This window comes from Emys orbicularis, chromosome 1, assembly GCF_028017835.1.
Source record: "Emys orbicularis isolate rEmyOrb1 chromosome 1, rEmyOrb1.hap1, whole genome shotgun sequence".
NCBI lineage: Eukaryota > Metazoa > Chordata > Testudines > Emydidae > Emys > Emys orbicularis.
This window is the reverse complement of record NC_088683.1, coordinates 8623214-8647599: the sequence shown is the minus strand read 5'-3', so window position 1 is coordinate 8647599 and position 24386 is coordinate 8623214. Positions and strand designations below refer to the sequence as shown.

Genomic DNA, 24386 nt, shown 5'->3' with positions numbered 1-24386 from the left:
CTGGAGCCCCCAAGGAGGCTGCACGGTGCAGGGCACTGAACCCTGCTGGCAGTGCCAGCAAACATCAAGGGAGCACATCCAGGAGCAAAAACTGGGCGCTGCAGGGTGGCACTGCCGCTTTGTCCCCCCAATCTCTGTCCAGGAGGCTGTTATGGCTGCAAAAAATCCGCTGGTGGCCACATTTGAGTAATGGTGATTTTGGGTTTTATGCTGCGATTTTTCACATTAAGCTCGGAACAGTTTGCGGCTTCACTGTTGTTTCAACTTGTTTTCTTATTCACCGGAATCTGAAAAGTAAACTGCAGCAGGAAGGGCTTTATGCTGATCTAAGAGGTTGACCACAGTGGTTTTATTTATCCTCCTATCTCTCTGCTTCCTTCCTTTGTCACCGTGTTTGTCTGTTCAGAGGAAATAATTAATGTGAAGTAGAAATTACATCTTTCTTTCTATGTATTTATTTGTGTGTAAAGATCATGGTGGGGGGCAGGGAGTAGCGGGGTGTTAGCATGTTGCCTTTTTGTTTTAAAGGCTCCTAGAGGCTTTCAGGCATTGGATACCCACAGAGAAACACATTTTGCTTGTGTTCTTTCCTTTTGTCTTTGCTGTAGGACAGGGTCATCAGAGGAGCATCACTGATTACTTCAAAGTCATTCAGATGCCACCCACCGGTAACAAAGTGGCAAAAAGCAATGAAGTTAAGGAAGAGTCGTTGGATTCCTTCTTCATGGACGAGGAGTTGGAGGATCACTGTGCCCTCCTTGGATGTGATGGAGATGCTAAAACGGCTCCCTGGGGTCCTGTGGCCTCTAGGAAACGGCCTCTCTGCTCAGAAGGAGCTGGCAGCAATTATACAGAATACAGTAGATGTGGTGGGACTGATAAAAAGCCCACGATGGACAGTTCCCTCAAGTATTTTCCAGGACACACAGAAATCAGACAAGACCCTGATGTCATAGAAATTGATCCAATTCCTGATTCATATTTTGGGCTCCTAGGGACTTCATGCGGTAAAGAACCCCAAGGACACATTGACCAGCTGCCCAATGAAGTCCTGAGCATTATCTTTGCTTTCCTCCCTGTGACTGATCTCTGTCTGAACCTGAGCTTGGTGTGTCATCGCTGGAGAGAGATTATCAGTGATCCATTGGTGAGAGTGTTGTTTTACGGATTTAATCCAGATTCTTTTGCTGCCTTTATCATGTCCCATTCTTGCTGATGCACTAGGAACGTTCTCCCTTAGCTAAGTGACCTCTCTCTTTCTTCCTTTGAATCCACTTATCTACCCCATCAGTAATCGCCATAACCCCCCTTACTTCACTCTTTTGTGAAGCCTTGTCTGTGGGGTGCCAAGTGTCTGCTAGGAGGTGACACTGAACATCCTCAATTCCTGCCCCCATCACCACCATCACCAGGTCAGTGGCTCCAGCCTTCATCAGCCACCAGTTACATTTTTGAACCGTTCCCTTTGTGCTTTCTCCTCTGTGGGCTCCACCTGCTTTGGAGGAGCTGCCTGTAAACATCTGCAAGGCCATCCCACTGTCCTTAAAACTGCCCTCTGCCACGATCCCTCTGTTGTTAGCTCGTGCACTGTGACCACTGGCTATCTTGCTGAGCAGTATTGTCTCACTGTTCCCAGGCACTATCCCATCTGCCTGCATCCACCTATTATCACTTGCCTTACAGGCAGGCTGTTTGTTTTTGGAGGCAAGGAACCATCTTCTAGTTCTTTGTTTGTTTGTATAGCATCAAGCACACTGGTGCCCTGGTCCATGACTGCACAGTACAAATAATAAATAATGATGAACTTGTTGGGAGTTGTTTTAGATTTGGAGACAGTAAGAGATGATGAGCCCTTAGCGTTGTCTACCCAAAGGGGTAGCTACAGTGGGAGGGCTCGTGTGGACAGGCTCCAGAGAGCCATAGGATGTCTGAAGCACTATATTTTCTAATCCTATTCAAAGTAGGTCTGAGTGACAGTGTTAAAAATGCGGGTGGCTGATAGTGCCTTGCCAGCATTGGTGCTTCACCTGTGTGGTTAAGCCAGGAGTACTTATAGTGAGAAATTCTAGAGAAACAAGCCTTTCGTAGACAAGTCCTTAGATTGCAAGGAGCAGGAATTTTCACTCTTTCCTCCTCCATCCCTCCTTTTTCTCCATCTTCTTTTTGCCCCATCATGAGCCACCTGCTTGTTTTTATCGAGCTGCTGGGTCTTGCTAAACTGAAATTACATGTCTCCCCCAGGAGCAATGCTGCTTCTTAGTGCTTGTCAGAAGAAGCCTGTTTATAAAGTGTTTTGGGTTGTAAGGTGCTGTTCAGATAGGGGCATTGATTTGCATTTTAGTTTATCCTGTGGAAAAAGCTGTACCGTCAGTACCTCATGAAGGAGGCCCAGGCTCTGCTCACAGTTGAATGGATTCTGGATCATTACGGTATAACCCAAGAGCAGGATCAGTGCATGCTGGGATTTATAAGGTGAGTCTGTTTCATCGTGTGATTTTACAGCTGTACGTCAGCAGGTGGGGGAAGCAGCCCCGCGGTGCTTTGCCCTGTTTCCAGTCTGTTGCTGTAGGTTTGCCTTCATTTTATGCTGTGCTTTGCCAAGAAAGGTGATTAACTTCCTCTCACATATCTACCACCTGCTTCACATGATTGGGGTGTGCAGGGGGGAGGAGGAATTAATTATGAGAAGTAAAAATGATCAGTGGACCTCCAGGGCTAGGCAAAAAATGCCGCCTTCGCTCTCCCCACTCCACCCAAAAATCTCCTGTTTCCATTTTCTCTTACTCGGATGCCTTAACCATTCAAGTTTTTATGCCATAAAAAGATAACCTAGAGGTGATGCTCTAAATTTCCAAATCATTCCATTTTCTGGCTACTATTATTTATTACATGTATTACAGTAGTGCCTAGGAATCCTAGTCACGGCCCAGAACCCCATTGTGCTGTGCGCTGTACAAACACAGAACAAAAAGACAGTTCCTGCCCCAAAGAATTTACAATCTAAGTATGAGATAACAGATGGATACAGACAGACGGGGAAGCCAAGGAAACAATGAGACAGTATAGCTCAGCATGGTAGGCAGTGGCCTCAGCACACCAGGGGCCTAACCATTGTCAAGTGTTTTGTAGGCAACGTGGCAAAGGAGAGTTTTAAGGAAGAGAACGTGTTAGCTTTGCAGGTGATTGCTGGGAGCTCCTCCCAAGTGCGAGGAGCAGCATGGGAAAATATTAACAAGTGGGCAATGGAGGCTGGCAGAAAGGCCGATTGGAGGTGAAAGTCGACATCTAGATAGCAAATGAGAGATGATACGTAGGGTGAGGAATAGGTCATGAGGCCCTTGAAAGTGAAGAGTAATTGCTTGTGTTTGATGCAGTAGAGAAGGGGGAGCCCGTGAAGGGCTGCAAAGAGTGGGACGACGTGGTCAAAGCGATTGACTAGGAAAATTATCTTTGCGGCACCATACTGAATGGATGTGAGCAGGGCAAGATGGCATTTGTCAAGGGCAGAGGGAAGGATGTTGCAGTAATTGAGATGTGAGATGATGAGAGCCTGGCTGAGAGTTTGAGCTGTGTGGATGGTTAAGGCCATATGTTAGAGATGATATCCCGAAAGAGTCTGCAAGATTTAAATACAGCCTGGGTCTGAGGACCTAGAGAGAGGTCTGGGTGACAGGCACAATGGTGGTGCACCAGCGAGTGTTGATTTCAAATCAAAGCAATTTAAGTCACCTATTTTAATCATGATTTAAACCAGCAAACACTGATTTTAAATCGACTTTAATCATGTTTTGCATTTGTACTTTATTTTCCTAAGCAAAGGTTGATGCTCATTGGCTGATAACCATTAAATCACTAAACAGCCAACTAGACAGACATGCCAACCAATTGGATGTAACTATTTAGTGCTGGTCCAAAATCCTAAGGGTTAAAATTATTAAGTGCCCAATACTTAGTTAACAAATGGTAACCATTAAAACATATTGATTGGCAACTAAATATAGCCTTCACACTAAATTTGGTGCTTCTTTTTGCTAGTCTTGATACACTATATCTATACACATTTATTTAAACAATTACATAGCTTACCTTAACATATATTCATTCTTAATTTTTATTTTTTTATTATGATAGTAAATGGTGAATGATGCACCTCTATTTATTAGACTAATAGTTTACTTTTGATTTTCATCAAACTCTCACTGGATGGAAACTCAAATTTAATTAAAACAGCACAAACAGCATTTTAATTTTGTAACCTTTAAATGTTCTGGGTACATAAGAAAAAAGTTTACCAAAACATGTTTTTCATTTAAAACTAACTGATTTATTAAACAAAGGAAGTATGAACTGTAATTAGCAAATTGTATTGATTGTTTCTGGTCACCATGTCCTTCAAGATTTTGAAGCTAGTAGATCTCATCCTCTCACACACAGTTCTTGTTAATAGATTGGAAGAGGAAAACAAACTTTCCTGCTTTTTCAACACCCACTGATTTCTTAATTTTGAATCAACGAGTCAGTGAACTGCACTAGCTGAATAAACAGATAAGAAGAAAATATTCTCTCTGTACCTGTAGAAGAGGCTACTGCTGTCAAAAGCTGGTTTAGCATTTCAACAAACTGGTTCCAGGTGCTTAGCTGGTGACTTCAGTGGTTTGACTTTAACACTTGGCAGCGAACATTTTCTGCTTAATATTATATTTTGTATTTATTTTAAATGATTTTAATAGATTATAATAAATGTAGGCCTTAAAATAGGTTGTCAATTTCAAATTTAATTTAATTTTTTTTTATTTTTTTAAAAACAAACCAGTGTTTAATTTAAATAAATAAATCGGACTTTTTATTGTTTTTTAATAAATCATCAATTTTTATCCACCCTGTGTTGTCCATAGTGATTGAGAAAAGAGGTACCAGGAAGGGAGTGGTGGGAAGAGTAAAAGTTCTGTTTTAGCTGTGCTGAGCTTTAGCTGATGTCTAGAGAGACAGGCCACAGTTTTAATGTGGACAAAAGGAGGCAGGGCTGGAGTAGAGAGGTAGGTCGGAGACTCATCAGCATAGAGATGGTGTCTGAATTTGCATTTGTGGATGAGATTACCCAGAAATAAGGTATAGGGGGAGACAGACGGCTGTGGAACCTCCCCAGGAAGTTGGAGATGGGATGAGGAGAATCCTTCGAAGGACATACTGAAGGAACAATTGGAGGAGGAGGAAGAGAACCAGGGGAGGACAGTCATGGAAGTCAAGGGAAGACATGATTGCAAGACGAAGAGCATAGTCAATGGTCTCCAAAGCAGATGACCAGCAAAGAGGCTGAGGCTGAAGTACTGGTTCTCAGCTTTGTCTAGGAAGAGGTCTTAAGAGACTTTGGCGAGTGGTTTCAGTGGAGCGCCTGGGCCTGAAGCCAGATTGGAGAGGGTGGAGGAGAGGAACTCCAGACTGTGACTTGTAAACTATGTATTCAGTGAGGTTGGATATGAAAGGGAGAAGGAAGATGAGGTGGAAGTTGGAGAGGTAAATGGGGTCAAAAGTAGTGGGATTTTTTTAAGATGTGAGAGACTGAAAAACCCAACGTGTAAAAGAAGTGATCTTTTCTCTGACCAGTGCATGCTGGATTTCCACAGGCCATCCTCATTATTAGCAGTAATGGCTGCGAGGATCACAGCTCCCTCTCATCTCCGTTCCCTGTGCATTATCATTTAGACTCCTGTAGCGCCCACAGTGTGCTACATGCTGTCTACACATACAGGAAGACACGATCCCTGCCTTGAAGAGTTTACAATCCAGGGCCCTGATCCCACAAAGTACTTAAGCACGTGCTTCACTTAACTTTTAATCCCTGGAAGTCAATGAGACTAGGAACTGGTCACATGCTTAGGTGCCTTGCTAGATCGGAGCCAGAGTGCTCAACGCCTGGCGGGATCGAGCCCATCTGGCTACATGCATACTGTAGGCTAAATGGGGTACACAACAGGGCAGGCTTAATGGTACTGCAGATGACCTAACTCATTCCTTGACTTTTGGGCACTTTCCTCACAGGTATATGGCCGCCTCCAACGCTACCCGGAGAATGGACCCTGAAGCAGTTCTCAGATGCTTGAAGCAGCACCATCTGTTTACCAAGGCAGAAATATGCATCATCCAGAGACTGCCTGATTTAGAGGGCACTGCGGGGGTAGGTTAAACGTTCCTTGGGGTTTTTTTTGGTCTTACATTTTACTTTGTGGGCAATGGGCGTAAAGGGTTTTCCTAAAGAAAAGCATTTGCCAGTGATAAGTTGTTAGCGTAAATAGGAAATGTTAAATAGTCAGGGGGGCAGAGGGGGATTGGCTGAGGAAATTTGTTACTGATGCTATTAATAATCACAGGGATCTTTTCACAATGCCTGCCTCTCTCTCTCTCTCTCTCCCTCCTCCCCCAATGCCTTGAGTAGACAAACTGTGCAGTCCTCTTGGTTCTCTCCATTCTTCTTTTTGCCATCACCCTCTCTAGGCTGTGAACGTGTGGGCCGTGATGGCAGCTATTGTGCTCTTCTCCGATGGCGTTCGTGACATCCAGAAGCTGATGGCTTGTCTTAGGAGACCCAGCTCTACCCTTTCAGTCCTGGACATCACTGAGATGTTGTACTGTATGGCCACACTGCTGAATGCAATGAGGGAGAAGGGCATCAATATAAGTAACAGGTGAGGAGGGAGAGAGTCTCGTATCTTAAAATGAAAATCTGCAGCTGGAATGCTTATTTATTGTGAGCACATCCTTGCCCCATTGAACTTAGTTCACAGCAGCTAAGAGTCCAGTATATTCGTAGTTCAGGGTGGTTTTTAAGTGCTGTTATTTTCAGAAAAGTGACTGTATCAAACAAATACTTCCATACACAGCAGATCAACCACGAATGTGTATTTGGAGTCCTCGTTGCTTATCCCAGTTATGAAAGCAAGTTGTTGTTTCTGCTCCTTTTAGCACAGCAGAGTTAACCCAGCTATGAGAAGCATTGAGTTTCTAAGGCCTGGTCTACACTGGGGGGGATTGATCTAAGATACACAACTTCGGCTACAAGAATAGTGTAGCTGAAGTCGACGTATCTTAGATCGACTTAGAATTACTTACCTCGCATCCTCGCGGCACGGGATCAATGGCCGCGGCTCCCCCGTCGACTTTGCTTCCACCTCTCGCCGAGCTGGAGTTCAGCAGTCGACGGGAGAGCGATCGGTGATCGATTTTATAGCCTATACACTACACGCGATAAATCGATCCCCGATAGATCGCTACCCGCCGATCTGGCGGGTAATGTAGACATACCCTAAGGAAAGTTATGAGTTTCAGTCAGCTATCATTGACTCACCACGTAGCCTCAGGCAAGTCATTTCACATCTCTACCTGCATTTTCTAATGCACCTTCTGAGGGTGTCGCAAGGATTAATTCGTTAATCAAAGCATCGTGTAGACATAATGTAAAATGCTATCTGTGATTATTATTCCGAGTGATCTGGATTCTCTTATAACTCAGATATCAGCAACGGGGTGATTAATTAGGCTTCAGTTGCAGAATATTTACTACAGGTGTCGACCCATGAGAAGGAAAGGACCCAGCTTGATTTGCCAATCCTTGGTTATGTTTGTGGAGCGGATGGTTATAAAGATAATCTTTTTTACAAGGTGGGCGAACTTGCTCTTGGGTCCATGAGCGGCAGTAAACAGGGAGCCCCTCCTTGCCGCTTTTACACTCACTTTTCAGACTATAACAGCACTTTAAATGATAATGTTGTCTCCCTGTTTAGACTCATTGAATGTTTGTGGCCTGCCTTGTTTTTCGATTTGTGTAAGTGATGGCTGTCTACACATCTGATGAAAATTTTGGGTACTCTAATATCCCAAATGCTGCCCACTTAGGACACTTTGTTATATAGTGATGGGAAATCTCCAGTCTGTCCACTGAAACAGGAATGATCTTGGTTGGCTGTTTTCCTCAGCACCTTCAGCTCTTTATTGCAGGGGGTGCTATGTTATCTTTCCATGTGCAGTTTTACTCATCTCAGAAACAAATTTGAAGTCCTCTGGTCCAGTCTGGCACCGTATTGGATAAGTCAGCTAGCGAGCTCTCCAAATATTGCTTTATTGGCAGCATAAACAGCTTCTGGGGTCTTTTGTAGGGGCAAAGGGAGGTAACTGACATTTAATTGAGCATTGTTAAAGATCCTCTTACATTAGATTTGTTATCTGTCTTTATATTTTCTGTAAGGTTTCACTACAGTATTTTCTACTGCTTGTATTTGATGGAGAACTCTTGCCCTGTTACTAAGACGACAAAGCTGGAAACACCCAGTTCAAACTGTGGAAGAGGCGCTTGGCCCAGGTACTGCTCATGTATTTAATCTAAATGAGAGGGCCAAATACACAGATCCCTGTAAAGTCCTGGAGACTGAGCAAACACTTCACAGAAAGGGCTAGTTTACAGAGTCTCATTCTCACTGGCGTCAGAGTAGCTTCTTTGTCTCATTGGAGTGTCATTAATCTGCAACAGAGGGACAGCAGAATCAGACCCATAAGCTATAAAAATTCAACATATTTTATTTTTCTTACTAAAATGAGGGGTTTTTACTCATTACAATGACCGCAGTTGGTAAGAAACATCTATTAAACACAGTTATCTGCCTATAACATGACTACTGCTGGCTAAAATGACTGTTATCACCCCAAGTTCCTGGGGCAGACTCCTGCCCCCTCCCTGTCCATGGGGATGTTTTGGGGCATGAAGGGAGTGTGGCTCGGCTAATTTAAGCTTGGTGGTCCCTTTAGAAAAGCTTGTTTGTTTTGTGTGTGTGGCGCCTAGCACAATGGGGCCTCAACCCCTCGTGTCGCTACCACAAAGAAAATAATTTTAATAAATGCATGTTTATCATCATTGCCTCCTTATTCAAGAGATGGCAAACCAGCCATCAGACATTTGCTGATATATCTCTTGCCCACGCAAACTCCATCCTGTCATCTGTATTGATACAAGTCGCTGAAAGCTTGCTACTTAAAGGAGAGATTGTCCAGTGGTTAGAGTACTAGTCTGGGCCTTTGGGAAATAGGATTCAATTCCTGCTCTGCCACAAACATCCTGGGTGACCCCGGGCAAGCCACTTAGCCTCGCTGTGCCTCAGTTCCTCATCTGTAAAATGGGGATAATAGCACTGCCCTACCTCACAGGTAAGGTGATGGGAATTCCATAGATACTTTGAACATGTGGGATTCAGCCCTCTTGTTTCCCAGCCCTTAGTTCCATTCCCGTGCCCAGAAATCTTCATTTAACTCTGGTTCTTTCACAGTTGCAGTCAGTAGAAAGGGAGTTTTCTGGGAATAGTCATTTGTTAATGAATGGCTTTGGAAGAATCAGCAGGATATACCTAGATGGAGGAATTTTCTCTTGGTATCTCACACCAACTTTCTGGAAAAAGGTAGTTTGCTGTGTAGGGTTATTACAATTAATTATATTTTTATTTATAAAAATAACACTGAAATGCGAATTGCTTTATAAACGTTAATTAAACCTCACAGCTTCTCTGCGAGATAAAGGATAACGATCCCCCATGCTATAGTGGGGGAACTGAGGTGAGGCACAGAGAGGTTAAAGGTCAAATGTTGAAAAGAGCCTAAGTCCTGTTGAATTTTTTCAGTGAGATTTAGGAGCTGAAGTCGTTTTTGGAAGTGGAACTTCGCACCTGAGTGACTTAGGCTTAAAGGCTCCCGAGTGACCTTATGCAAGGTCACACCCCTTCTTTCTCCCATCTGCAGTCATGTTGCTTTTTTTCTCTCCAATATCTGCCCGTTCTGCATGGTCCCCACTGCTACAACCCTCCTTCTGGCCCTTGTTATCTCTGGCCTTATACAGCTGTAGCCTTTTCCTGTCTGACTTGGCTGCCTCTTATCTCTCCCCAGTCCAGCCTCTCCAATAGGAGGGCGTTGTAGTTCCATGCGCAGGCACATCATTGCTATATGTTCCTTGTCGGTTGTGTATTTTAACACAGAAAAATAATTGTTTTGCTCTTATTTTTAGTAAGAAGCTTGACATAAAACTAACCCACGAACAGCAAAGGATCCTAAACCACACAATCTTGCCTGGTCAAGTAGTGAAAATTATGGCATTTGCAGGTAAGAAAGCTGACTGTGAAACAAGTTGCAGGGATGCTTTATCAAAAAAAAAAAAAATGGCTTATTAGACAATTAAGCAAACTCCAGTTCTGTTGTTTTTCCTTTGTTGGAGCTGAGGAGGTACACATGGCAAACACTGCTTACAGCTAACAAAAATGAATCAAGAGGTAGATTTTTTTGTGTAGAAATCAAATACCTGTATAAACATGTAGGCAGGAAATAAGCAGCTTTCAGAATACTCATACACAACTCTAGCTCCTCATACAAGTGGAATAAAAGTGGGTGTCTTTATAATAGCCCAAAAAAGAAATGAAGGGCAGTAAATTATAAAAGGAAATACATTTTTGACCTCGCTCTTAGTAGCAGTATTGCAGTAGTGCCAGTTTTAGATTAGGGCTCCCTTGTGCTAGGCACTATGGAAACAGGTAAATACAGCAGCCCCTGCCCTGGAGAGCACACAGACCAGGATAATATGATGCAATAGGTAGAAATAATAGAAAGAAAAGGGGTGGGGGAGGGTGACGAGCACATTGTGAAATGTTACGTCCTGAGGTCGCCCCCTTGGGGTGAGAGAGGGCACTTTGCTTATATCATGCATAATTCTCTATGTAGCTGCAAACCTCTGATCTGGGTCTGGGGGACAGTTCTTTAGCTGTACCTTTTAGGGAATCCGTCCCCTTTTGGGGGATAGAAAGCAGTCCCGACAACAGGAAAATACTCCCATAGCCTTTTTCCTTGAGCCAGAGAGAGGGAAGCAATCTGTCAGGCCCCATAGGCAGTCGAGGTTCCCACTCTTCAGTGCAAGTAAAGGCTGGGGCTGAATCTGGGAGCAGGGCTTCAACACAGAAAAACAGATTGGTCCGTTGTCTTCCTTAAAGGGCCAAGGCAGGCAGCGTTTGCAAGGCACAGGGTCTCAGTCTGGGGCCCCTGGCTCTGCTTGCTTCTGAGTGCCGCCTCAACTGCATGAGGTCCTCCCTTTTGAGCGCCTGCCTCCAAGCCTGACTTGCCACGTGAGTTTGGTCTGATTGTGACCACAGGAGTTGCTTAGCCCCTGACTGGCTGGTGGGGTGTCATCTGTTCCACCACACCCACACAAGACAGTAAGCTCAGCTTGCCACCTGTCTAGACAACTGGTGCAATTCATTTTCCCAGAATGTTCTCATGTCAGATAGGTTAGCTGGAGTGTTCTAAAAGCACTGCGTGATTTTATAACTGTTCATAACATTTGTGGCTACAGGTTGAGATTTCCAAAGCTGACTTAGCCACGCCCCTCCCATTAATTTCACTGGAGGTTGGTTGGCTAAATGCCTTAGTTGGCTTTGAAAATCTCAACCACATTGCGCAGGCTAGGCTAATGATAGAGGGGTGATGAAGAGCCTGATGGGAGAGAAGTGCTGGGAATACAGGTAGGATTCTGACACAAGGACACCTTTCTTTCTTTTGCTCTTCAGGTACGGGAAAGACCTCGACTTTGGTCAAGTATGCAGAGAAGTTTCCCCATCTCAGCTTTCTGTATGTGGCATTTAACAAGGCCATCGTGGAGAGCGGAAAGAGTGTCTTCCCACCTAACGTTATGTGCAAGACTTTCCATTCATTAGCGTATGCGAGTGTCGGCAAATAGTAAGTAGCAATCTTCTCGTTTCCCTGTTCATAGAGCAGGGTAGGGCAAAGTGTGCTGTTCAGAATCTCAGCATGTAGGCCACCAGCCAGCGCCTTCCTCTATGGTCAGCAGAGAAACCAAGGACTGAATTAGCCTCAGAGCTGTAGGATGATTCTTCTATATCAGTCGATGGCAGTGCATGGGGGAAGTTTGCACTGTTGCCTCCTGGATAACATATGCCACACTTTGAAGGGCACTAAATTGGCATAGAAATCTTTAAGGTATTTAAAAAGGGTGAATTAAAGAAATGGCCATGGGCATCTTGCAGGGAATTTTGCAAAACATCCTATTTGAATTGCATTTCTGTTTATGGGCATCACTTTTTATATTTCTTTTTCATTGTTTTTTGGGGTTAAAAGGAAAAAAAAGTCCCTTTCATTGCTCCTTTATGAGGTTTAAAGAAGACCTGTGAGGGATTTTTTGTTTTTCTGTTTTTTTTTTTACACTAGAAATTTGTGTCTGGTCTTCCCTGTCTCTTCTTGGATGAGCCTATGAATGACTGGATTGCTGATAGGATTAAAACACTAGAGAAACTATATAATCAGACTTCCTTATGTCCCTTTGAGCACATCCTCAAAATTAAACATGTGCTTTCCTGAATTGGCTTTTGATGCCTTGTCTATATTGAAAGTCGTGCCAGTTTAAAATCACACCGCTAGTTAAACTGATTCAGTTAAACCGATGCAAAGTCCTGTTTGGACACACTCTTAATGCTGTTTAAACGTGGCATACATTGAGGACATGGCTACACTTGCAGATGTAGAGCGCCGGGAGTTAAACCAGCCCTTGGAGACAGCAGCCGGGAAAGCACTGCTGTCTGTTTACACTGTCAGCCGCAAGCGCAATGGCGTGGCCACATTAGCAGCTCTTGCAATGCCCCAGAGAGCAGTGCACTGTGGTAGCTATCCCAGTGTGCAAGTGGCTGCAGCGTGCTTTTCAAATGGGCAGGGCAGGGAGTGGAATGTGACAGGCAGTGTGTTGTGTGTATGTAGGGGGAGAGACTGTGTTTTGGGGGGCAGAGAGTGTGTCAGCATGCTGTCTTGTAAGTTCAAGACAGCAGCAGGGGGAAACTCCGACATCAGTCCCCCTCCCCCCGCCACGCCTGCCTCGGTAGCAGCAGCATTCCACAGTAATGGTTTGCTTTGTCCCGGAGCAGATAAGCATGCCGGCTGTCAGAAATGGAGCTTTGAAAGGGGTTATCCCCATGCCTGCAGCCGAGTTCAAAACAATGACAAGAGTGGCCACTTGACTTCAAGGGATTATGGGATGTTTCCAGAGGCCAATCACTGCGCAGTAATGCAGCACGTCGTCCACACTGACACCCGGGCGTTTCAGCCAGGGTGTGCAGCAAGCTCTATGCTTCTCGTGGAGGTGGATTACCAGGAGCGTTCCAGCTGCAGAGTCCAAGCGCTCTAAGTGCCTTGCCAGTGTGGACACCTCAGGAGTTAGGGCGCCGGGGGCTGATTTAATGCACTCTAACTTGCAAGTGTAGCCAAGGCCTGAGTGAGCTTTAGCCCACACAGTTTTGCACTGGTTTAACAAAATCAGTTTTAAACTGGTTTAAAGATAAACAAGAGCAACTTGGAATATAGACAAGGCCTGAGCAGGGAGAGGATTTTTTTTTTTTTATTGAGACTGTTTAAACTTTTTGTTGTTTGTTAAAAACTTGTTTAACCCGAAGGCCTCAATAAACAATTGGAAAGAGAACCTCTTTTGTTAAAAATTCAGCATCTTCCACTCCTTCAGTCAAGGGCTGTGTGGACACCAAATCAACATATCTAGGTCCTCCATAAAGACCTCCAGCAAAACATGGAAGACCAGAATTGACAGCCCTGGTATTTCTAAGGTAAAAGGTGTGGAAGAAAAAGAGCCCTTCTTTTGAAATAGCCTTTCCAGACTTCTTAGATATCAGAAAGAAGCAAACAAGGGCTGGCACTCAATTTTCAACCCCTTACATGTCATCTTTAAACCAGTTTGCAACCAGCAATTTTTGAATTCTTTCATATAGGATGGCCCAGTGGTGGTAATGCTAGGCTGGGATTCCAGAGATGTGAGTTCAATGCTCTGCCCTGCCACAGATTCCTTATGTGACTGTGGGCAAGTCAGTTAGCCTCTCTGTGTGCCTCAGTTTTCCCCATCTGTAAAATGGGAATAATAGAACTTCCCTACATCATAGGGCTGTTGTGAGGGTAGATACATTAAGGATTGTGAGGTTCATGTGGGAGGGCCATATAAATACCATAGATAGCTCCTCTTTGCTCCTTTGAGCGTTAGTAATAGAAGGAAAGGCTATGACACTTCTCAGATAAGTTTTCGTGCAAACTAATAATGTGATGTTATTTTTTTTTTTTTTGTCTGTGGCACAGCTATAATGAAAAAGGCAAACTAAATTTTTCCAACCTGTCACCCTACACGATCAGCTTCATCCTCAAACATCGCATGGGACAATCTCTCTTCGTAAGAGCAAAGACAGTAACTCAGACGCTTGAAAGCTTTTTTGCTTCTCCAGATGAATTCATATCGGTGGAGCACACCCCCATATGGTGCAAAAATACACACGGCATGAGGGTCCTAGTCTGTGAAGAAGAGAAGCAAGTGAGTATTGATGGAGAGGCCAGAGTCCAGCTGGGAAGGAGTGGAACGTGCATTAAAGCAGACTCCAGTGATACGGTGGTCCTTATGATTCAGCAGTCGGAAATTACCAATCAAATGCATTTCTCGTTTCCCCTGGGTTGGTCTATGAAAAAGGAATAAGTCTTCCTTGTGTGATCCCCTTGCAGCAGATGAGACAAGAAACTCATCGTAACTCTGATTCAAAGTCTTTTAAAGTCATTGGGAGACTTTTTCCAGTGGGTTTAGACCAGACTCAGTATACGTATGAGGAACAGAGGGAGAAACTTGAGATCCCATGTATTTGTTAATATTTGGAAGGCATTCCAGTACTACAGTGTTGACAGTGGTATAAAAATAACTGGATAGATTTAAGAGGGCCAGTTCTGGCTTAAGAATACAGTTCATTTACTGTGTCTAAAAGTAGCTGTATGGCTGAACAAAACTTTGGCAGTAGTTAGTTGTTCGGCTGAGACTTTTTATTTGAGTTTTGTGTTTTAACCCATCCATACACTGTTGTTAAAATCACATCATTTTAACATTTAGGAAGAGTCTAGAACAGGTTTATTTTTAACCAGGGTTTTAGTTTTTATTTTGGTTTTTTAATATTTTGAATGCCTGTAATGATCACTTAACGTTAATTTCTTCAAATACGTAATTTTTGATTTCGTCATCCAAGTACATAATAGAGATTCATTTCTAGAGGCCAAAACTCTGTCAGTTGATAAAATGAATTTTCACAAGGATTTAAATTCTTCAAATTATTTCCTGTAAAGCACAATTTTTAACCCTCAATAAATGGGGTCTGGAAATGAGATAATGAGTCTTCCACCTCTAGATCACCATTTCAAATCCACCTCCGGTCAGAATTGGCTGACTGAAATTCGTTTCACAGAGGCTACTAAATGACTGCATGCTGAGAATTAAATACTGGACTCAATCCAGTGACAAGTGCTGGCATATTAATTTAGCTGAAATATATAAGCCCAAAAAGTTAAAGGTGCCGACATGACTCTGTCACTGTCCAACATTAAACAGTGTTAGACAAGGTTTGGAGTTGGATATACAGACACCTCGATTTGTTTCATGGCAAACACACAAAGGGCTGATCTACACTACAAAGTTGGGTTAGCTTAACTACGTTGTTCAGGGCTGTGAAAATTTCATGCCCTGTGCAATGTAATTAAGCCAACCTAAGTCCCAGTGTTGACATCGTTAGGTTGGTGGAAGAACTTTTCCTTGACCTGCCTATAGCCTCTCGAAGAGATGGATTTACTGTAGTGACAGAAGAACCCCTTCCATCAGTGTAGTGTCTATGCTACTGTAGTGTTCCTACTGTAGACATACTCTAAGAATATGATGCCAAAATTTAGGAATTTATCAACTAAAATACGGGTGGTGGGGGAAAAAGCTAAAACAAGTTATTGAAATTAAATGATTACATGTGACAGACTTAATCAGCATTTATTAAAAGACCATTTTCAAGAAAGGACATCAGTTAGAGTCCCTTATTTTGTTGGACAACCCTGCTAAGTGTGGAGGAAAGACTTAGTTTTGTTGCTCAGTTTAGAGATGTAAAGGATGGTTACTTTTCCTGCTTTTATAAACAGACGCAAGGGGAGGAAGAGACAGGATAGTAAAGGTGGAAGAAATTTGACTTTTGTTGATGTTCTTGGGATTCCAGGCAGCAAGTCAGTCATAGACAGATGCTCTGGGTTGGTAGGTTAATCACAAAAACAGCTCATGGGGCTCTGGCTCATTTCCCAGTCTGGAATCCGAGATGTCATCTGGTTGATCTGGTTCCTCCCTTGTACCATTCTCTCTCGGGCTTGGCGGGATGGGCTGTCTCATCTCATTGTGTTGGTGCCATGTGATAGTTGATTTCAGGATCAGATGGAAAGCCAGAGATAGTGGGGCAGAGAGGAACATACAAGGGAAGGAGAGGCAAAGCAGGATCTCGCATATCTCTGGTTTAGCAGTGAGGACCAGGTGTCCCCGCTGGTACGTCAGGGTCTGGACTTCACATTGATGCAGTGACCTTCGGGATCCCTGGGTGAAGGACAGTGTCCTTGGAGTGGATTGGGACTCCTGATGGCCTTCCCCCTCCTGCCGGAATTCCGCCAATTGATTTGCCAGTACCTATCCCCAAAAATCTTTTATTAAGGGCCCCAAAAGAGGGGTGATGAGTGGAGCAGTCCATCCTCCCATTTTGTTCACCCATCAGGCCTAACTTCTGACGTGCCAGGTGTAGTCCATTGAGTTCCAGTCCCACACCATTCTCGTTTACCAGGCACGATCTTAACACAGTCCTTGAGTTATATCAGTAGCCCTTTCTGTTTGGATTAATTTAGTCTCTCTCTTTTGCACCTTTTCTCATCAACATTTGTAATTGGTTATTGTGACCTTCTATGAACTTTCACTCACTTTTTACAATTGAGCTTACAATTAGGATACATTTGTGGGCCCAGTTATCCCAACGTTGCCTACACCACACAACATGCAAACCAACCTGTACAGCTGGGACTAATGGGCAAATTTACCAGAGAGGCCAAGGGATGAATAGGTATGAAGACGGAACTTCCCATTCACCCTTAGAAGCCAGTGGAACTATTCCCATGCACAAGTTTTTGCAGAATTGGGGCCTGCGTTTTAGATATGATGGCTGACAAACAAGAGGATTTGGTGAGGAAGAAAAAGTGTTACAGCAAAATGGTCACATGGTGACTCTTGATTGACATATGCGTATCCTGAGTTTCTGCTCTATAGAACTGTTGTTTTGGGCTATTTTAATTAGGAGTGGACAGATTTAACCAATAAGTTTTGGGGAGGGAGTTCCCCATGCAGGGGGAGCTCAGTGTTATTTGCCATGTGGAGGGTCCACACAGGAGGGAAATATGTCAGGAGATGAGGTCAGAGATGGAAGCCAGGGGAAGAATGGCTATGATCTTTCAGGGCTATGTGAGAAACTGAAGCTTGATAGGTGAGTCATTGGGGATACCAGAGGAGGGATAATGTGATTAGGCATGCCGCAGACTGTAGATTTGTCATCTCAGTTATACCAAAGTACTTGAGGCAGCTGAGAGTGAAGTTTTGTGCATGAAAATCTACCTGGATTCTTCTGATGTTTCTTTCCAGATCATTGTTGAAGAAGCAAGACGGATATGGGACAATATGAAAATGCTAAATGGAAATACAGAACTGAATTGCAAAATGACATCAGATGGTATGTTGTCACAGAGAGTACAGATGTTAAAAGGGACATCATCAGTTTAAACAGCAAAAATAGTAACACCTGCGATGGCTTTTACTGACCGCAATCAGAGGGAGAAGAAACCTATCTTTTCCCAGTTTGCTTTGTGCAAACAGCTCTTGTGTGCCTTCGCTAGTTCCTGGAGTATGGTCAGAATCGCAGAAACTGTAGTTAGTTTCCCCTTTGGTGGTTTGTCTTCCACAAGCAGCAAGGGAGAAGGCAGCGTACAGGAGCAAATAAATAATATGTATCAACCTACAAAATCTGTGGTCAGAAACTGCTTTTAAATCACTCTTTAAAAACTGACTGGATTTCAGATTGATAGTGTCTCATGAAACTGAAAGTAATTTTACATCTGAATTACCTGATAGTCTGATCCTTCTTCCAGGGTATTTGAAGCTTTGGCAGCTTAGGAAGCCGCGGCTTTTTGCATATGATGCCATATTTGTGGATGAAGCACAAGACTGCACGCCAGGTGACTAAGGCAGGAGGCCATCTGAACAAATAAGGACCTAATTAACCCCATTATTCCTGTGCCACCAATAGGGAAATAAAGACACCGAGGGCATTGGTAACTGAGCTAGGAGGGGAACTTGGTTTCTATGCTTGTGCTCAGATCACTAACCCACATATATGGAACTGGTGGTTTGAGGGTAAAGGGGGCGCATTAGGAGGAGGGAGAAGGGGGGGGGTTATGTTGTTCACAAATGCCTTCAATTTCTGTACAGCATCATCAGTATTATTTATAAGTAGTGCCTTGAGGCCCCAATCAAGATTAGGACCCTGTTGTGCTAGGCCAGAGGTGGGCAAACTTTTTGGCCCGAGGGCCACATCTGTGTGGGGAAATTGTTTGCAGGGCCATGAATGTAGGGCTGGGGCAAGGGGTTGGGGTGCAGGAGGGGGCTAGGGCAGGGGGCTGGGGTGCAGGAGTGGGCTCAGGGCAGGGGGTTGGGATGCGGGGTGCAGGAGGGGTGCGGGCTCCGGCCTGGCGCTGCTTATCTCGAGCAGCTCCGGGGTGACAGCGGGGCTAAGGCAGGCTCTCTGCCTGCCCTGGCTCTCGCCGCTCCTGGAAGTGGCCAGCATGTCCGGCAGTGGCTCCTGGGGGTGGTGTGGGGATGGCGGCTCCGGCGCGTGCTGCCCTCGTCTGCGGGTACCATTCCTGAAGCTCCCATTGGGCGCGGTTCCCCGTTCCCGGCCAGTGGGAGCTGTGGGGGGCAGTGCCTGCAGGCAAGGGCAGCGCACGGAGCCTTCTCCCCCCCCCCCCCCCCCCCCCCCCCCCCCCCCTTCTTCAGAGGCCGCAGGGACGTGGTGCTGTCCGCTTTTGGGAGCGGCATGGGAGCCTGCCTTAGCTCCGTTGCACCATAGGGCTGGCAATCCCACGGGCTGGATTGAAAGCCCTGATGGGCCGGATCCAGCCCGTGGGCTGTAGCTTGCCCTCCCCTGTGCTAGGCCCTATAGAAACACATAGGGGACAATCCTTGTGCTGAAGAGCTCATGGTCTCCGTAAACAAGACCGATAAAGTGGTGAGGGTAAGGGAAATGGAAGGATTGTTCTGGCTTTACAGTTGGAGAACTAAAACACAGATTGTGATTTTTGCCTAATGTAGTCACACAGGGAGTCCACGGTGGAGAAGGAAATTGAACCCAGGCGTCCTATGTCCCAGTTCAGTTTCTTAACCACAGAACCGTCAATATGTTCTAATAATTTCTTGTCAGTTATGTGATTAAAGGGCTTGTTTATTTCCCACGTGCTTGTTTGGGCTGGAGCCATTTTCTTAACCACGTGAAGTTTGTTTTGGTTTGGCGAGCGGGTCCCTTTGAGTTTCGTTCATGCTTCGCTTTTTGCTGCAGCCATCATGGACATTGTGCTGTCCCAGACCTGTGGGATAATCTTTGTAGGAGATCCACACCAACAGATCTATACCTTCCGAGGTGCTGTCAATGCGCTCTTCGCCGTGCCACACACCCACATCTTCTATCTCACACAGGTAAGACTGGGCAGTGTGTACATGTGTATTCCGGTGCTGAAGACCCATCGTTCTCTCCAGTAATATGCTTACTTCAGTTTAAAATTTACAAAGGAATGACCGTGCCTCTTCCAAGAGCCAGCAGCGAGAAAACGTCCCATGTTGTCCGTTAATCAAAGTGGGTCAGCTTTGTTTCATAAGCTGGTGTAATTTCCCATGTACTTTTGGTGTGGGATTTACTTCTGTTTGCCTGATCTCTGCTTCCTTTGCTCCATCTTGTAGAGTTTCAGATTTGGCCCTGAAATAGCTTACGTTGGATCTACTATCTTGGATGTCTGCAAGAAAATCCGGAATAAGATGTTAGTGGGTGGAAATCAAGAGGGTAAGAAATTTAAATTGTGTTCGTACAGCGTCTAGCACGGTTCCTGATCCAGGACCGGGGCTCCTAGGCACTATTGCAATACAAATAATAATAATATATGCTTTTTAAAAAATAATTTCATACTTGCTTTTCTTCTTGCATTGACTTACTGGGCCTTTTCTCCATCTCCCAGGTGATGTCAGAGGCAGCACGAATGGGAAGACTGCTTTCTTATCACGGGGCAATTTGAATGTGTTTGAGAACGCAGTGACAATTACTGGAAGAGAGAGACCAACAAAAATACACTTGCTTGGGGTAGGGCAGATTTCTTACATTGTATGTGGAAGCTGTGAAAGCTTCTGGGGCGGGGCGGCGGCATTGAAATGACTCTAATTGGGAGTCGTCCTCTCTCTAAGCAGTTTCAGTCACAAGTATAAACTCTTGTCTTGAAGTAAGTGTCCCAGACCCTCCAGAGTCTATAAGAGCGGTCACACTGGGTCAGACCAAAGGTCCATCTAGCCCAGTATCCTGTCTTCCGACCGTGGCCAATGCCAGGTGCCCCAGAGGGAATGATCAGAACAGGTAATCATCAAGTGATCCATCCCCTGTCGCCCATTCCCAGCTTCTGGCAAACAGAGGCTAGGGACACCATCCCTGCCCATCCTGGCTAATAGCCATTGATGGACCTAACCTCCATGAATTTAGCTAGTAAGCCATGAAGCAAACTAATTCATGGTGAGAGCAGCTACTCTCTCACTAATGAGAAAAAGGTATTCTAGTGGATCAAGGTGAAGCTGTGAACATTGGGACCTATATGAACTCTGCGTGCCCATCTGTAGTGACACCTAATTTTCAGTTATACTTCTGTGAAGGAGGCAGTATTAAACCTAACTCTTAATTCCCAAGCTTCTCTGGGTGTACGTCGGTCTGTAAAAGTTATTGGTGCACTCAGCATTGTCCTAACTCCACTGCTATTGAAGTCATTGGTAAAGCTCCGATTGACTTCAGTGAAAGCAGAGTTAAGCCAGCACCAAACGCTTTGATTTAGTTCTTGTGGTTTCAGTTAACTTTCTTAATTTTCAAATTGTTGTCACAGGAGCCTACTGGCTTTCATCTGTTGAGCATTTTGTAAAACCCAGAAAAAATGTTCATAATAATAACTGAACAGGTACTAGTAGTATCGACAAGGTGTTTGATTTTTTTGCATTTTATCTCTATGTAGAATTTTTTTCAGGTCTGCAGATACAGATGACTAAAAAGTTCTGGGAGTCATGTTTTCAAAATTCATACTAATTTTGCATCTGCAAAAAGTGTGTGTGCACTTGTAGTATGAGCATAAACATTTATTCATGCTGTTGCATGCTCAAATTTTGCAGGTGCACTTTAATAGCACAATCCTTCTGAAGCACTCAAAGTGTTTTACAAAGAGTTATGAATTAAGGCCCTCCAATCCCTATGCAAAATGGGGGAGTTATTTTCATTGTACCAGTGGGGAACTGGAGGCACAAAGAGGTTAAGTGACCTGCCCAGGTTACTCAACAAGTCTGTGGAAGAGCCAGGAATAGGACTCTGATCTTCTGAATTTCAATCCTGTGCTGTAAGCACTAGACCATCTTGTCCTTCCTTTAGTCATGAAGCTGTAAACTAAAGCTGAGCAAAAATTGGAATGACCATCCCATGGGAAGTTCTGATGTGTCAATATTTTTGCATCCTGAGTTGGACTGAAAAGCCCCAAAATTTCCTGAAACAAAAAACTAAAAAAAAAAAATCTTAATGAGGAAATGTTTTGTTTTGACACTTTTTTGATTTTTAAATGAAAGGTTTCATCATTATCAAAACTGTTTCCTTTTGGTTTGTTGAACCAAATTGCAACATCAAACTGCAGTTCCCTTTAATGCTCCGCTGTCTCGTGGGAGTTGTAGTTCCAGTGTCTCATGGCCTCATTCTTCCCTATTAGCTGGGCTCTCTGGCCAGATTCCATCTCCCATGATGCCCCATGGTCCTGTGACTGCCATGATGCATCCCACAGCTCAGAGGGGACAGCATGTGGTGCATCATGGGAGATGAAGTCCAGCCATGGAGCCAAGGCTATATGAGAGAATAGAGTCATGAAGCACCCAGAACTACAACTTCCATGGAGCAAAATAGGGGAAATGCAATTTAATGTCAAACTGACTTGAAATGAAACGTTTTGTTTCAGTTCAACAAACAGAAATATTTCTATTTGAACTGAAAATTGTTGGAAAATCAAAATTTTACTGCAAAATTGACATTTTCCCACGGAATTTTTTTTTTTAAATTGAAACTGCATTTTCTTGAAAAATCATTGTGATGAAAACATTCCCAACCAGTTCTAATGCAAACTAATCCACAAAATACATTCCTGGCCACAAAACATGATGACCGGCTGGGATTTTGTTTTCCATTGCTCATTCTGTGTGTTGTTGGTTGGTGTGTCTCATCTGGGATCATCCACTAGTTTTAGGCTAGATTATTTCTTTCTAGTTTCATATTGATCATGCATTCTATAGTGTGCACTTTAGGAATATAGTTTCACCTTCGAGTCTTTTGAGGTTTTTTCTCTATTTGCATGCTGGTGAATCTGATACATTTTGGCAGGAAACTAGCTCATTTGTAAACTTTAAGTATAACCTTCAATTAGGTCAATTTTAAGAGAATCTTTATCTGTTTAGGGGCCTAAAAATTTTGGACTAGACAAAATTCATGATATTTGGAAACTCCTTCAACCTGAAGAGGCCCGTGTGAGATGTGAGTATATTCTTCTGTCTTCTTCCCCTAAAGTTATGTACCGTGGTGTTAACTTTTCTAGCTTCTACCATATCTCCAACTGCTCCAGCTGATACATGTAAACCTCTTTCACTTCAGTGTGACTGGGGTCACGTTGTTTGTTCATCTTCTGGGTGGTTGTGTGATGGGAACGGCTATCGGTGATGGTTATTTCTGTGTTTCTACTGGTGCCGTGGAAATGTGGAATCTGACGTCATAAGAACAGTTTACACTTCCAGATCCTGAGATTCTTGGTCTCAACTAGAAAAGTCCAGTAAACTATGTTTTATCTCTGTCCTTTCCATTTCTTTGACATAAAATGGAGGTATTTATTAGACATTTTGCACGCTGGTGAACACCTTTCATTTAGTTTTAGGGTGTCATTCAGAAAAACATTGTCCAATTCACTTTTTTTAAAAAAAAAACACAACAAACTACCTCCACCTTGGACCTAATTGACCAGTGTTTGTTTATTGATGTTAGGTGGATCCTGGGAGCGAATCAGGGGTTATAATGGAAACTTAGTTGCAGCGTTTAACATGGGAGTGGCTTTAGAATATGAGCCCTTAGGAGAAGTGCCTTCGTGTAAGAACATAACCTCTATGTGATTGGGTTAAACTGCATGGATCTTGGCTGTCTATAAGTTAAAAATGTGATTTGTCCCACCCTAAATTCATTCATAAATTCAGTCATTGAGTCCAAGGCCAGAAGGGACCATCGTGATCAGCTACTCTGACCTCCTGTGTAACACAAGCCATAGAACTTCCCCAGAAGAGTTCCTACAGCAGATCTTGTGTAGAAGAACATCAAATATTGATTTTAAAAATTGGCAGTGTTGGAGAAACCACCATATCCTTTGGTAGATTGTTCCAATGGTTATTTACCCTCGCTGTTAAAAATTCATGCCTTATTTCCAGTCTCAATTTGTGTAGCATCAACTTCCAGCCATTGGATCTTGTTATACCTTTCTCTGCTAGATTGAAGAGCCCATTATTAAATATTTGTTCCCCATTTAGATGCTTACACTGTAATCAAGTCACCCCTTACCCTTCTTTTTGTTAAGCTAAACAGACTCAAGGAGCTCAATCTATCTCTATAACACACATTTTCTATTCCTTTAATCATTCTCATGGCTCTTCTTTGAGCCCTCTCCAATTTATCAACATCCTTCTTGAATTGTGGGCACTGGAACTGAACACTGTATTCCAGCAGCGGTTGTATCAGTGCCAAATTCAGAGGTAAAATAACCTCTCTACTCCTAGCTGAGATTCCCCTGTTTATGCATCTCAGGATCGCATTAGCTCTTCTGGCCACAGCATCAAATTGGGAGCTCATGTTCAGTGATTATCCACCACGACCCCCAAATCTTTTTCTGAGTCACTGCTTCCCCAGATAGAATCCCCAATCCTGTAATTATGGCTGACATTTTTTGTTCCTAGATGTATACATTTAGTCATATTAAAATGCATATTGTTAAAAGTGTAGGGCCAAGAACTGATCCCTCTGGTAACCCCCTGGAAACACACCCATTCAATGATGATTCCCCATTTACAATTACATTTAGAGACCTATCAGTTAGCCAGTTTTTAATCCATTTAATGTGTGTCATGTTAATTT

General features: G+C 43.8%; 1 protein-coding gene across 1 annotated transcript in view; it reads left to right on the top strand.

Moving 5' to 3' along the window:
• Positions 1-24386, top strand: part of FBH1 (F-box DNA helicase 1) — a 41168-nt gene that overhangs the window by 6920 nt on the left and 9862 nt on the right. The window contains exons 3-16 of the mRNA XM_065399092.1: positions 609-1147; positions 2342-2472; positions 6040-6175; positions 6493-6683; positions 8240-8353; positions 10040-10134; positions 11586-11754; positions 14161-14389; positions 17540-17627; positions 18043-18129; positions 19506-19642; positions 19904-20003; positions 20176-20297; positions 22676-22751. Of these exons, the coding sequence (XP_065255164.1) occupies positions 609-1147; positions 2342-2472; positions 6040-6175; positions 6493-6683; positions 8240-8353; positions 10040-10134; positions 11586-11754; positions 14161-14389; positions 17540-17627; positions 18043-18129; positions 19506-19642; positions 19904-20003; positions 20176-20297; positions 22676-22751 (2214 nt within the window). The remainder of the gene's footprint in view (positions 1-608; positions 1148-2341; positions 2473-6039; positions 6176-6492; positions 6684-8239; positions 8354-10039; positions 10135-11585; positions 11755-14160; positions 14390-17539; positions 17628-18042; positions 18130-19505; positions 19643-19903; positions 20004-20175; positions 20298-22675; positions 22752-24386) is intronic.